Here is a 15,744-nt window from a genome sequence, read left to right on the forward strand (position 1 = left end):
ATCTTTTCCTTGCTGTTCAGTGCAGGATATCAAGGAGAATGTTTGGACATTTCAGTAACAATCATGACAAATGGGACAGTTGGGAGGTATGTATACAGTATCTGCACAGGGCAAAGCCTCCTAGACATAGCAGCCTGAACAAAAGGAAAGAGATTGTGCAAGACTGATTTTACTTATTCAGTTTAAATGCCAACAATTAGAATCTGTAACAGAGTTCAGGTACCATTCAAGAAATATACAGCCAAATAGTTCAGACTGGGTGTTTTGTCCAAAAGCAGATTTGTGTTTTCAGTGTTCCTAGACTACAGTCCACGTGTGACTGCAGACAGATAGGGTGTTTTTATTATCACCATATTCGGTCTATGTATAGCGTTGGTCAAGATGGTTTATGTGCCATAAGCCTTAAACTGCAGGCAACAGAAAACATATTCCTTCCTTTCCAAGTGCCCTCTTGGCCATACTTAATTCGCTCAGTGAATATGCAGAAAAGGGAACATTCCCGGTCATTTTCCCTCCTGCATAACCACAAAAAGAGCAATATACGAAGGTGAGTTGAGTCATCAGGCTTCAAGTCAGTACTGAGGTTAATCGCTGCTATTAGGTAAAAAATCCATTTGGGTTTTAACTGTGTCTTACTTTTTTTTAAGAAGCTACTTAGAGCTGTAAGAAGAGGAAATTTTAATAGTTGTCTCAGTTTACTTTTCCATTTCAGCTTGCCTTTCAACAAATGATTATGGCAAACAGGATTTTGTTCCACATCTGACCTTTACTCAACATCCCTTTTAGAGTATAAAGGAAAAAGACAACTTCTATTTTGGCATGTAATGGCAAATGTCTGCAGCCCAAATTGTTAAAATGGGGGATAGTATTGCTTTAAAGGGATACTGTCATGGGAAAAAATTTTTTCAAAATGAATCAGTTAATAGTGCTGCTCCAGCAGAATTCTGCACTGAAATCCATTTCTCAAAAGAGCAAACAGATTTTTTTATATTCAATTTTGAAAGCTGACATGGGCTAGAAATATTGTCAATTTCCCAGCTGCCCCAAGTCATGTGACTTGTGCTCTGCTAAACTTCAATCACTCTTTACTGCTGTACTGCAAGTTGGACTGATATCACCCCCTCCCCCCCCAGCAGCCAAACAAAAGAACAATGGGAAGGTAACCAGATAGCAGCTCCCTAACACAAGATAACAGCTGCCTGGTAGATCTAAGAACAGCACTCAATAGTAAAAACCCATTCAGTTACATTGAGAAGGAAAAAAAGCAGCCTGCCAGAAAGCATTTCTCTCCTAAAGTGCAGGCACAAGTCACATGACCAGGGGCAGATGGGAAATTGACAAAATATCTAGCCCCATGTCAGATTTCAAAATTGAATATAAAAAAATCTGTTTGCTCTTTTGAGAAATGGGTTTCTGTGCAGAATTCTACTGGAGTAGCACTATTAACTGATGCGTTTTGAAAAAAAACATGTTTTCCGATGACAGGATCCCTTTAAAGACATTATTGCATAAAGCAACTAAATTCTAACATCCTTCCATCTGGTAAAATAAAGAGGCTACCATTTCTGAAACAGTACTGATACCAAAATGTAATCAGCGAACAGCCTCTTTGAGATCTTTAAATAACTGCCAATCCAATTATTAAAATATTAATAGAAGGCTGCAGCATCCACTCAGGAATTTGCCCAGACTGCTGGCTATTGTACATGCACAAGTTCTTTTCAACACAAATTACTAAACGCCCTTCAGGTTAGCAGCCAATAAAAAGATGGAATTCCTGGTTTACATAGAAACTCTACTCTAGCTATCTGCTCATACTTTTTTCTCCTAATCTCCTCTCCTGATCTCAGCTTAACCTTTACAATCTTAGCAGTACATATAATCAAAGCAAGTTCTGTCTGTGCAAATCTGCATTCTTGACTGCATAAACTTTATAGCGCACGTGTGTGATTTGCATGTAATGATGTAAATGTGACTGATGTTGTATCAGAGGGCCTACCGTAACCATAACATTTTGTATTCAAGAAAGAAATTGTGTTTGTCTGTGTTTTCACAAGATTCACATTACATTAATTAAAGGACCAGTAACACTAATTTTTTTCAAGTTCAAAATCCACTCTACCCTTTTCCACCTGCAGATCCATCTCTCAGAAATGGTACTATGATTAATGCTTAATACAAAAATACCATTATAAAACACAGCTTCCGGATGTACTCTGTCTTTCCCATAAGGCGAAAAGGCGACTGCAAGATCCTATGTGCGTTGCTCGACATCTCCTCCTTGCCAGCCTTCTAAACCTGAAGTTAGTTTTGGCTGTGGGCAGTGTAACTTCTTCTGCATAATTTATTTCTGTAGGAGCAGGCGAGTGACGGACTGCAGCAGCATACTGGTCAGCAATAAATCTAAAAACTAACGAAGACCCCTCCTAAATCTCTGTGTGCATTCCTTCACCTCTCCCCTGCTCTTACAGAAATAAATTATGCCGAAGAAGTTACACTGCCCGCCGCCAAAACAAACTTCTGGCTTAGAAGGCTGGCAAGGAGGAAATGTTAAGAAACGCACATCGGATCTTGCAATCGCCTTTTCGGAAAGAGTACATATGGAAGCTGTGTTTTATAATAGTATTTTTTTTATTAAGCATTAATCATAGAGCTAGAGCAAAATTAGTGTTTCTGGTCCTTTAAGGGTAACTTTAATGGATCATTATGAAAGAGAAAAAAGAAATGCTAGTCAAAACACCATGTGTGGTACTTCTAGTTACTTAGGTTTTCATTATTTATTTATGTTTAAGATGAGGTACGGTCACTTAAGGAATTTCTACTGGAAGTTGTTCTACAACAAACCGTGCTAATCAATAAACTATACCTGAGTTAGGGTCTCTGTGCTGTTAAGCTCTGTCCACATCTCATTATCTGAGGTAAGCATGGTTGGTTTCACAGCAATTGTGGGTTTTGTATACAAAGCAGCTATGACAGTATCGTCATCCTGACTGGCATTGCCAGATTTGAGTTTAATCCCATTAAGACTATGCAATGCTGGTAGGTTTCCGTTTTTCCCATCAGAGAGTGATTGTGGCTGTCTGTGGTCACTTCGTGGGTGAAAGCAGTTTTTGCAGGATCCAGGCTTCCAAATGTGTTCCACAAATTCACTGCACACAGACATTTTCTTTCCGTGTCTGTTCAATGTGATGGCTGTGTGCATCCTAGGCCCAGAGAATGCTCTCTCATTTTCTGCACTCTATGTGCAGAATGGCTCTGGGAAAAAAAGAAAAGGAGAATCCAGTTACTAACATGCCAATACACAAAGACATTTGTGTATTCCTTAAGGAAGGATGCCTATTTTTAGATTCAGATTCAAAACAGGTGTGTGTGCGGTAAAACTGCTGAACCTTCTATGAGTTTCAGTTGAAATTCCCCATAATGCAAGTATTTTAAAAATCTCTGAAATAAACAATGGTCTCTTCCTAGAATTAAACAAGAATAGCTAGGTTTAAGGTATACACCTCAGATAAGGACTGAATTAGTACACTGATGTGTCCCTTTCCTAAGAGGAGTACATAGGCACCATTATATAATATATTTATTTGTCCTATGGCCAACGATAACAGCAACCTGATTTTACCCAGCAAGTTGGTAGCCAAATTGGGACCAAATCTGATTGTATGGCTAGTTTTAGTAAGTTATATTACCCATCTTTGCTATGAATTGTAGATATTTTTTTTAACTGTGCTATAATCTTAATAGTTTATTCATTTACTGTAATGTTAGTTACATAATGTAATTGTATGAATCATTCAGGTTCAATTTCTAATAATAGAATTAGACATTGTAAGGAAGATGGAAGCTATCATTTGCAGACCTTTTCCGAATTTGGATATGACAATTCTGTGGCCAATATTGTAGGGTACAAACATATTTACTAATCAATCTAGAACAGGAGTGCCCATACTTTATCAATGCAAGGTCTACTTTTGGAGATGTTGTCCCATTATGATCTACATCCATAAAATCATTGTTAGCTGTGGAAAAAATATTCATGGAAAATATTACTTAAATATTGATTTATGAGAAAATGTTTTTTGTTTTATTCAAACATCTATTTGTTATGTAACCTTAAAGGGATCCTGTCATCAGAAAACATGTTTTTTTCAAAACGCACTAGTTAATAGTGCTACTCCAGCAGACTTCTGCACTGAAATCCATTTCTCAAAAGAGCAAACAGATTTTTTTATATTCAATTTTGAAATCTGACATGGGGCTAGACATTTTGTCAATTTCCCAGCTGCCCCTGGTCATGTGACTTGTGCCTGCACTTTAGGAGAGAAATGCTTTCTGGCAGGCTGCTGTTTTTCCTTCTCAATGTAACTGAATGTGGGACATGGGTTAGAACTGACACCTTGAACATTTACCATATCAAAAGTGTGTTATTTTTTATTTCCAGAGCTGCAACATCCTTAGTGCCTTTGCTATTTTTGTTAAAGGTAGAACATCTTAAATCAGGGGTGTCCAAAAGGTAGATCGGTATCTACAACCTTTAGCTGGTGATCAGTAGATCTCAAGACACTGTTAACAGCTTGACTAAATCACCCTACTGTTTTATTCTTTTCATTCACATATTTATTCTGTTAAGGATACATAAGAAATAGTTGTTTCTTAAATATAGCAATATACGTTCTCTCATAAATCAATATAATTTTTAAGTAATAATGTATTTTCCATGGAACAGAATGCGAACAAAGCTATTATGGATGTAGACCGTAATGGGGCAACAAGTAGACCTTGCACTCCTGATTTAAAACAATTGCTAGTCAAAGTTAAACACAATGGAAAATTACTACCTATCAACATATACATACACACACTGCCATGCTCTTTACTCAATAAATGTTGACAAAAATACACTTCTCTTATTTATGTGACTTGTAGGCCATTTTTGATATATAATTTAAATGTATACTATATTGTTTAATGCAGGCCTTAACTGCTGTGTGCCCCTAAAACCTTTAATTAACAATCCATCTCATTTGTTTACTCACTACTTGCTAAAACTAGCTTCACAACCAGCCTTACTCGAAAGCTGGCTATTTAAAGGAAAACTATAACCCTGAACAATATATCATAAAACAGCTCATATGTAAAATCCAGCTTTATGTAAATAAACAATTAAATAAATAATAAACTTTTTTTAGTAGAATGTGCCATTGGATAATTCTAAAAAATTGCCAACCAAAACAAGCCATACATTTTAGGTCACAGGAGCCAATTAACGGACAAAGTTCTGTCTTTTGCTTCCACCCTTCTTCCTTTTACGGTTAGAGCTGCATAATTTCTGGTCAGGTGATTTTGGAAGCTCACTTTGGTAAGATTCTTTAATATGCCACATTTGAGGGAATGTAATAAAAGTAATTAATGGAAAAAATATTCGTAATGTGAAAAGTTATGCCTTTGCGCTACTTTACAGGAACAGTAACTTCAAAAAATAAAAGTGTTTTAAAGTAATGAAAATATAATGCAGTATTGCCCTGCACTGGTAAAATTGCTGTGTTTGCTTAAGAAACACTACTATTGTTTATATAAATAAGCTGCTGTGTAGCAATGGGGGCAGCCATTCAAAGGAGAAAAGGCTCAGGTTACACAGCATATAGCAAATAAGCTCTGTCTGTCTTATGGTGTTATCTGTTATCCATTAGTTAACCTGTGCCATATAGCCATTTTTCAATTTCCGCCATTGCTCCACAGCAGCTTGTTTATATGAACTATAGTAGTGTTTCTGAAGCAAACAGATAAGTTTTACCAGTGCATGGCAACACTACATGATATTTTCATTACTTTAAAACACTTTTATTTTTTGACGTTACTGTTCCTTTAACATAGCTTTTGCGAACCGGAAACTGTTTAGCGAATTTTATTTTTTGGGCCAGTGTGCAAGGAAATGTAATAAAAATTCTTACTGGAAAAGTTGTTAGGTTTGCTCCAAAAGATTACAACACCTTCAAGCACTTCTTAAAAGAGCACAATTTGTAATGCAATAACAGCTTAAGGAAGAATATTACAATGTGAAATGCATATTTTCTACTCTGTTGCTTAAGTCTTGATTTTGGGACACGCCGGCGCCTCTACCCACGTGGCGGCCATGGGCGCCGCCATTTTGGAAGGACGCCGGCAGGGAAGGACGCGCCGCCCGGAGCTCCTGGACCTGCTCCGGGCGGCGATCGTCAGTCACAGAGTCCTGATGCGCTATGGGAGAGGGAGGTGAGGGATCCGGTGAGGGATTGGCGTATGACCCGCGTATAAGCCGAGGTCGAGTTTTTCAGCACATTTTGGGTAATAACAAAAGTAAACAACTTGAATAAGTTGTTAACAGTAATACCCCTCATTCCTATACTCTTCTCCATCCCTCATCAACAGTATTGGTCAACCTGACACACGCTCTTCAGGACTTGATTTGTTTAAAGGACCAGTAACATCAAAAAAGGTTTTAAAAAAATTTGTTAGTATACATTAAAAAAAACACAGAGGCAAATAAAACTTTAAAATTGCAAAGTTATTATTAAGAAATAACTTACAAAAACTCCACTTCCGCTCCTCTAGAGAAAAGGCGACAGGGCGACCATCCATCTTGCGGTGCTGGATTGCTCCTCCCTGGCTATGGACAGCTTGTGAAGCAAGTGACAGAATGGCATTGAGAGGAGGCGAGTGACGGTGGATCAGGCGTTTGGTGTTCCTTGTGCACCGCAGCAGCAGCTTCCCCTCACTCCGGGGTGCCATCACATCAGCTGCCTGTCTGGGGGCACTTGCGTGTCTTCCTACCCAGTGGATAATACCCCATTCCTAGTAAATCCCCCTCCCTCTCCTTTCCTTGCAGCCGCAGAGTCGCTGGTAGGAAGGTGCAGCCGGCGCTGTTAGATTTTTACTGCCGCATCCCATTCTTCTGCAAACAACAAAGTCAAGTAGAAATCAGCCAGCACTGTTAGGTTTGTGCTGCCCGGATCAGTTCGCACCAGTGCAGCTTCAAAAACAGAGAAACTACAAACAGTTTTAAGGAATTAGTGGAAGGGGGGCAAATACACACGTGCGCCAACAAAAAAAGTAATTGAATTGAACAGTAGTGATGGGCGAATTCGCCCGTTTTTGACGCCGGCGCCCGTTTTTGAAGCTGGCGTCCGTTTTTTCGGAAAAATTTTTTTTGACGCCGGCGAATTTTTGCGGGCGTTTCGCGAATTTATTCGCTGGCGCGAAACGCGCAAATTCGCCGCGAATTCGCGCCTGGCGAATAAATTCGCCCATCACTATTGAACAGCGATGTCAACAACTACCGCTTATTTCTGCAGCTGGCTCGTGTTTTGGTGCAGGTTTAGAATAATGGTGATATCTGGTGCTGGCTGATTTCTACTTGACTTTGCTGTTTGCAGAAAAATGGGAACCGGCAGTACAAATCTAACAGCGCCGGCTGCGCCTTCCTACCAGCGACTCTGCGGCGGCAAGGAAAAGAGAGGGAGGGGGATTTACAATGAATGGGGTATTATCAACAGGGCAGGAAGGCATACAAGTGCCCCCCATCAGGCAGCTGATGTGATGGCACCCCGGAGTGAGTAGAAGCTGCTGCTGCGGTGCACAAGGAACACCAAATGCCCGATCCGCCGTCACTCGCCTCTTCTCAATGCCATTCTGTCACTTGCTTCACAAGCTGTCCATGCCAGGGAGGAGAAATGCCGCAAGATGGATGGTCGCTCTGTTGCCTTTTCTGAAGAGGAGCGGAAGTGGAGTTTTGGTAAGTTATTTCTTAATAAAATCTTTGCAATTTTAAAGTTTTATTTGCCTTGGTGTTTTTTTTTTGATGTATACTAACAAATTTTTTTTTTAAATGTTTTGATGTTACTGGTCCTTTAAAGACAAAGTAGAGACCATCAGCTTTATGTTGCATGTCTTGCACATGAAGGGCTTTTTTGCTTATTTTAGCTCAAATCACCCTAACCAAGCTACGTTGTCCGATTCCTACATCTACTGATGCAAACCAGCTCCACCTTCCTAAGCCCCCTTCTACATGTCTTAATTCCTTCCCTCCAGTAACAAGTCTCCAATTTTCCCTTGTCCTTCCCACTCACAACTTGCTCTCTTGGTTCTTATCAGTAACCAGGCTGCATCTTGGCTCTCTTCTCTAACCTTTCATTCACTGTTTCTTAAGGTGGCCATAGACGCATACGCTCGTTTGGTTTCTGCCAGATATCTATCGGGGAAGCCCATCGGATGGCCCCACACATGGGCCAATAAGCTGCCGACTCAGTAGCTTTAACCGGCCCGTTTATGGGGGCCTTTATGCTAATAAAACATCATCTCTAATTCCACTTAATTAGGGGTGCTGCAAGGCTCTGTGCTTGGCCCGCTGTTGTTTTCCCTGTACACTCTATCTTTAGGAGATCTCATCTGCTTTAACTATCATCTGTATGCTGATGATACCCAAATATATTTATTCATCCCTTCATTAACAGCTGAAACAGAGACTCAAATATTTAACTGCCTTTTAGCAATCTCCAACCGGATGAACCAACACTACCTCAAACTCAAAAAAAAAAACTGATCCTACTCCCCCATTTACTATCTCTATTGATGGTGTGCCCATTAACCCTGTCAATTCAGTACGCTGTCTGGGGATAATCTTTGACTCCTTGCTTTCTCTGATCATATTAACACCACTGTCAAAACTTGTCACTTTTACTTACGCAAGATTGCCAAAATCCAGCCAAGATGCTCATGCGTGCTCTCATCCTATCCCGACTAGACTACTGTAACCTTCTACTAACTGTCCTCCCTAACTCCCATCTCTCCCCTCTACAATATGTATTAAATACTGCTGCCAGAATTCTCCTCCTCTCATCCAAAAGGGTACAGGCCCCTTATCATCGCTTCCCATAAAACAAAGAAAAGGTTACAAACTCCTCCTCATAACCTTCAAAGCCCTTCACTCCTCTGCACCTAACTACATCTAATTTCTTGTCTCTCTATATGCTCCTAGCCGAATCCTCTGCTCCTCTCAGAGCAACCTCTTGGTTGCACCCCCACTACTACTGCTGTTTTCTGCATCAAATGCTTCTGTTTTGCTGCTCCTTATATTTGGAATAACATTCCTGAAATTCTCCAGAGAGAATCCTCCCTCAGTGTCCTCAGAACTTATATGGCAGTGTCACCCACTGTAACCTACATCACTTAAAATCCCTCCCTCTATATGTTACACTCTTATTTAGACTGTAAGCTCTACAGAACAGGGACCTTCATCCTTTTGTCTCCTTGACAATAAGCACTTAATATGTATTGTAACTGTACTTTATATTTATGTGTATTGTATTTTGTACTTATTATTGCAATGAACCCCTGTTTCTTCTACTTTGAGTGCTATACAAATAAAAATATACATACATACATTCGTAATGATCAACACCTAATGACTGGGCTGTCCTACCACACATAAATGGGCTCCAAAATGGCATTGGTGTCAGACTAGAAAGAAAAATGCAACTTTAAGTTGTGTCCCTCTGGCACTTTACAGGTTAAAACAGGTAAAATGAATAGCCTTCTGTTCAGTGCCAAATATGAGGCAAAAGCTTATCTTATCAGCAGCACAGGAATGCAGCTTCACACCCTGAAACTTTCCCACAACACAATTCAGTGGGTCTGTACTATCCCATTTCACCACAAATGTGCTGTCAAGCAATATACTTATTGTTTCTCTGAATAGCTTGTTGTAAAAGGTATTGCCGAGAGCCGACTGCCTTTAATAGCTGTTGCTAGACCACTGGGCTCCCGCTGTCTGCAGAGCAATTACATATATCAGACAGAAACTACCTGCTTCAAGCAAAGCATTTGCCTAAAGACAGCTGGTATAATATGAAATCCAGTACCTCACTGCAAAGCCTAGAATATCTGTCTACAAAGTTTATTTGTGGAGTGTGTGCCATACTGAGAGTTGCCACCTAATCCCTTAAAGCAAACACCTTTAAAATACTTGTATCTCAGACGTAAGCTTTTTCTAAACAGTCATGTGTCTAAAGCGACTGCTCTTCTGCAATGCAGCATGTGCACTTTATGGGTGTTTGTTTTAAAAGTGATTAAGGGGCATTCATAGCCGGTACCTTCTCAGTGGCATTCTGACAGGGCTGATCCTACAAATGCCATAAGATGTACTATTCACATAATTCAAGAAGGAAAGGACACAGTTGAACATTCCAGCTATTGTACAACTGCAACCCCCCCCCCCTCCAGGACTATTTTATAACCACTGGGTTCTCCCAGGTTTATACTGTGCTTTGCTGGGATGATTAGAAATTGAGAATGAACAGAACTCGTCTGCTTAGGGCAAGGCCAGACGTGGCTTTTTTGCAGCGTTTTTACGTTGCTTTTTTAAAAAAGCCAGGCGTAAATACGCATAAACTCAGTAACGTAACTTGGTGGGGGCGGACCCTGGTGCGAGCCGTGCAGACGGGCCCGCCCCCACCCTCGTGTGCACTATTTTTCTGTGCCGCTGCAGCTGACTCTAGCCGGCCTCCAGCGCACAGGATCTTCCGGGGGGGGGGGGCCTGGCCCATTTGCACCCCCTGCTCTCCCGGTAGTTACGCCCCTGCATAAACTGCACTACCACTGAAACTAATGGAAAACGAACTATGGCAATTCACGCAGGGCACTTGCAAGATGAAATCCACCACAGGACACCAGTATAGGCGTTTTTTAGCAGAAACCCCAATACGTCAAGAAACTACCAAATCAATTGACTCTGCACACTTGAAACCACACTTTGCGTAAATACGCAGCGTTTTTTTAAATATGGCGTCCAAATTCTCAATGTTGTGCATGTTTTCAATCCTACGTGCTGAAAAACACATGAAAAACGCATGTTGATGGTCACATGTGGTTTCAGTGGCATATTTACGCCTGGCTGTTCTTTTTTAAAAAGGCAACGTAAAAAACGCCACAAAAACACCACGTCTGGCCCTGCCCTTAGTCCCTTTCTGACTTTTAACACTGCCTATTAAGCACAGTGATTCAGTTTGCCGAATCTCTAGCAAGACAAGAGGAAAGAACTACTAAATAAGGGTTCAGCCAGAGCTAGTAAATTAACTTTACGCATTTCCTGTCCAGTCTAGCTGTTATTATTATTAACATTTATTTATCTATTTACTTTTTAAATATTTAGAACTTGCAACTGAATTTCCTTTTATCATCTGCCTCTAAAATCTCAGCAAACCAAGAACACACTTTATCTACCAGCACCATGAATCTACAGAATGGTATTTTGGCTAATTTAACAGAACAAAGTGGGACAAAACAGGGGCAAACTGGCTTGCTTTCTATTTATATGCACCACCCACTGTAATATAGAAGGATATTTAAAGGCACCAAAGAATTCCAAAGACTGTATAATGAATTGAGACCACTGACCAAGTGCTTTATATTTTAAAGCAGGAGGGTTGTTATTTCTTAAAATACACAAGTTTCAAAGTCATACAACAAAAAAACCAACTGTCGTTTAAAGTGGACCTGTCATGGACCTGTCACCCAGACACAAAAATCTGTATAATAAAAGTCCTTTTCAAATTAAACATGAAATACAATTTCTATTTTTTCATTAAAGCATTCATAGCTGTTATAAACTCATTTAAACCTCTCAGCTGTCAATCAAATATTGCCTGCCCCTCCTCTATGCCTAGGCATAGAGGTGGGGCAGACAATTACTTTCACTTTCCATTCAGCACTTCCTATATGTCACTGCTCTCCCCACATTCCCACAGTTCTCTTAACCATTTAATTGTGTAACCAGGGCATGGGGATGGACATCAGGTCCCCCATTCTGGTGCACAAACAAGATTCTGAGATGATACAAGGCTTGTCTTAATAACAGTGTCCACAAAATGGCTCCTGCCTGCTTGTTATAATTATGAATTCCCAGACTGAAGCAAACAAGATTCAAATAATTTATATAGTGTAAGTAAATTTTATTTTGCTTGACTAATGTGAGAAAATAGGATTTTGAATATTTATTTTGGGTGACGGGTCCCCTTTAACAGGTTGTTACAGTACTGTGTGTATTTTGAAGCAATAACACTTGATATATAAGAAATATTTTCCAATACATGATACATCCATAATTTTAAATTGTTCTTTCTCTACATGACGTAGTGTCAGTTTGTCATGTTAGTTAAAACATTTTTAACAAATGAAAAAATTAGATTTTGATGGATGAGTAGATCTGTACTCAAGGCAAATATGAACAATACTACCAATATAAAAAATTTTTTAAATTGAAGCTTCTGATACTGACAACATTCAACATTCCTGTGGTTCTGTCTCCAGTCTATGCTGTTCACATTCCTTTCATTACTCAACTCCTGTGTTTGTTTTTTAAATGGGGGGGGGGGTTACCAATGCAATTGCCACTGGAATGCCTTATCAGCATCTGATCCAAAACAGTTACTTTGGAAGTTTCCCAACTGCAAAAACCAAACATTCTATTAAAGAATGTTAAATAGGAATTTTCAAGAATTTACAGTTAATTATTAAACCTTTTAGCAAAATGTAGTTGTGGTTAATAAAACGATTTAATTAAAAAGAAGGTTATACCATCATTTTGACCCTTGTATCTATTATTAGAGACTTATTCTGATCCATTTAACAGTAGTTTCACATGTTGTTTGTATCTTAAAAATGACAGGATATGTGATATTTCCCAACAGGATAAATAAGGTATGATCCAGTAATGTGTCATTTTGCAGTGTAATTGGAAGGGACAAAGTACTGCACAGTTATCATTTTTTCAACCTTAATCTCAGGCTGTCTGGCCAGTGCATTCCTTATCTCACTGACGGGTGTTCTAATGCTTTGTATTTACACAGCACAACTGATAAGTCAGTTTAACCATTCTGTGAAACTGTTCATAAAACTTTTCACCCAAGACACCAGGATTACATATACCGTACACGGAACCAAATCCGCAGTTGTAAATCAAAGATAACCAAATGAAAGCTCTACCAGCTTTTGTTACATTACAACACTACTGTTCGATTCCAGGGCAGAACCTGTTTCCCTACTTCATGAACACCTTATTTTTTTTCTACATCTCCCCAAGGGCCAATTTCTCTAAACACTTGCAGAGACAGTGTTGCAGGAATCACAAGCAATTGATAAATACACATTTATTATAAAAATGACATTCACTGAAGGGAAGGTTTAGGGATTCCATACAGTATTGACATCCAAGCTAGTTCATTGAAGAAGCATCCCAAAAAGGAACATTTAGGGATACCATACAGCAGGAGTGCCCATACTTTACTAATGCGAGGTCTACTTATATTGATGTTGTCCCATTAAGGTCTACATCCATAAAGGCATTATATGCATTCTGTTCCATGGAAAATATTACTTATATTGTATATATAATATTATATTGATTTATGATAAAATGTATATTGCTATATTTAACAATCAGCCATTTCTTATGTAATTTTAATAATACATATCTGAATAAAAAGCATGAAATATTAAGATGATATAGACAAGCTGTTTGTTGACACTATCTTGAGATCTACTGATCGCCAGCTAAAGGTCTTCTGGTAGATTCCGATCTACCTTTTGGGCACCCTTGCCATACAGTATCAACATCCAGGCAGGTCTCTTACACAAACAAATCCCTTAAGTGCAGTTCAAAGATTCCATACAGCATCATAGTCAAGGCAAGTCTCTAGAAGTGGCCACACACACACACTGACATTAAAGAAACAATGTTGGTGGGAAATTATACAACCGATATTGGCAAAAGATTTGAATATCAGTCATCTCATCGATGGGTCAGGAAGGAACATTTTTATTGGGTGCCTTTGAAGGTGCTCAAACATTGTCAAAACGTAATGTTGAATTGTCAGATAGAGGCAAAATTCTCTTGTTTCTACCTGCATATCTGACAAATCAGCTCTTAAAGATTATAGAGAAAACAAACAATCTTTTCCTGAACTAATGGTCATAACGGTAACATGTATGGTCACTTTTACAAAGAAACATGAGAGTTTATGAGAGTTTAGGGATCCCACACAGCATCAATGCCCAAGCAAGTCCCACACAGTACCATCCCTGATGGGAGAGTTTAGGGATCCAATACACTACCAAAGCCCAGGAAATTCTCAAGAAGTAACATCCCTGATGGGAGAGTTTAGGGATCCAATACACTATCAAAGCCCAGGAAAGTACAACGCAGTAACATCCCTGATGGGAGAGTTTAGGGATCCAATACACTATCAAAGTCCAGGCAAGTCCCACACAATAAGATCCCTGATGGGAGAGTTTAGGGATCCAATACACTACCAAAGCCCAGGCAAATCCCACATAGTGACATCCCTAATGGGAGAGTTTAGGGATCCTACACTATCAGGGCCCAAGCAAGTCCAAAACAGTAACATCCCTGATGGAAGAGTTTAGGGAACCAATAGACTAGCAAAGCCCAGGCACGTACGTCCCACACAATAAGATCCCTGATGGGAGAGTTTAGGGATCCAATACACTATCAAAGCCCAGGCAAATCCCACATAATGACATCCCTGATGGGAGAGTTTAGGGATCTTACACTATCAGAGCCCAAGCAAGTCCAAAACAGTAAAATCCCTGAAGAGAGAGTTTAGGGATCCCACAAAGAATTATAGTCCAGACAAGACCCACACAGAAAAATGCAAATATAGGTCCTACTGCAAAGCACAGCAAATCCACATGGGTCACAAATTAAAATAATTTCAATAGAGAATGACAGTTCAGATTGTAACAATTTCCATACCCCCAATACATTTTTGACAATGAAAACACATAAATAAAGGAACCTACTGTGCAAACCTCAAATGAGCCTCAGCAATAAACCCAATATTTCGCTGAAAAAATAAAATGTGACACCCAGATTGGTGTGAAATGTAACAAGCAACTTCTGCCTCAGGCATGTGCCGCTGAAACCAACACGGGAACATTACTTTTCCCAACAGGACAGGTAAACTAGTTGCCAAACGTTAGGAAAAAGTCAATACAAAAATATTTTGCCTGGACAAGTTCTTATAGAAATCGGGTTAGTGCAGGGAAAACCCAAGATCGAAGACAAAAGTCCAAGGCATGTACACATGGCACAGGCTACACAGTAAAGAAAGTCACGTTACCTGAAGCTCTTTAGTCGGTCTCGCACTGCCTTTACTCAACTTGTTGTAAGACCGCGCTAAATCGGAAATCAAGCAGCCAGTGCAACACACACTCCCCAGAACATCAACTCTCAGCTCAGTGCAAGAGAAGCAACTGGAGTGGAGAGAATAAGCTCTGACAGAGGAGAGAGTAGCCGGGGGCCGAGGTGGGGCTCGAGGGTGGGCGGAGCCTAGGTCAAACTGTGGGGGGCGTTGCTGAGCCCTTCCTCTGTCCAAATAGATAAGAGCGCGCTGGCTTGTATTCCCGCCCATGGCACGTACTGCACAATTAGTCACTGCATAAAGAAAATTACAACGGCATCCCCGATAGAGTTAACTCTTTCTGTTCCTGTACTGTTACCCCCCCTCGACTCCATCACCAAAAAATACTGATAAATACTTTTGGTGCCGTCAGCAAGTTGCTCATTAGTCCTATTTTTATCAAGCTGGCTAGGTATACTATGAGCTATATAGATATAAACATAGAGGACGCTTGCTGGAAATGTTTGGATATTAAAGGGGTTGTTCACCTTTGAGATAACTTTTAGTATGA

General features: G+C 39.8%; 1 protein-coding gene across 2 annotated transcripts in view; it reads right to left on the bottom strand.

The window, feature by feature from the left end:
• prag1.S (PEAK1 related, kinase-activating pseudokinase 1 S homeolog) overlaps window positions 1–15,372 on the bottom strand; it is a 34,647-nt gene extending 19,275 nt beyond the window's left edge. Inside the window, exons 1-2 of one of the 2 annotated variants that reach the window (XM_041579735.1) lie at window positions 15,174–15,372; window positions 2,867–3,255 (exon numbers count right to left, since the gene is read on the bottom strand). In XM_041579735.1, coding sequence (XP_041435669.1) covers window positions 2,867–3,202 — 336 coding nt within the window. In that variant the 5' untranslated portion in view covers window positions 3,203–3,255; window positions 15,174–15,372. Of the gene's footprint in view, window positions 1–2,866; window positions 3,256–14,853; window positions 15,143–15,173 lie in introns of those variants that run through there. The other variant, XM_041579736.1, reaches the window with a different exon arrangement.
• Window positions 15,373–15,744: the final 372 nt, after the last annotated feature.

Source organism: Xenopus laevis, chromosome 1S (assembly GCF_017654675.1).
Source record: "Xenopus laevis strain J_2021 chromosome 1S, Xenopus_laevis_v10.1, whole genome shotgun sequence".
Lineage (NCBI taxonomy): Eukaryota > Metazoa > Chordata > Amphibia > Anura > Pipidae > Xenopus > Xenopus laevis.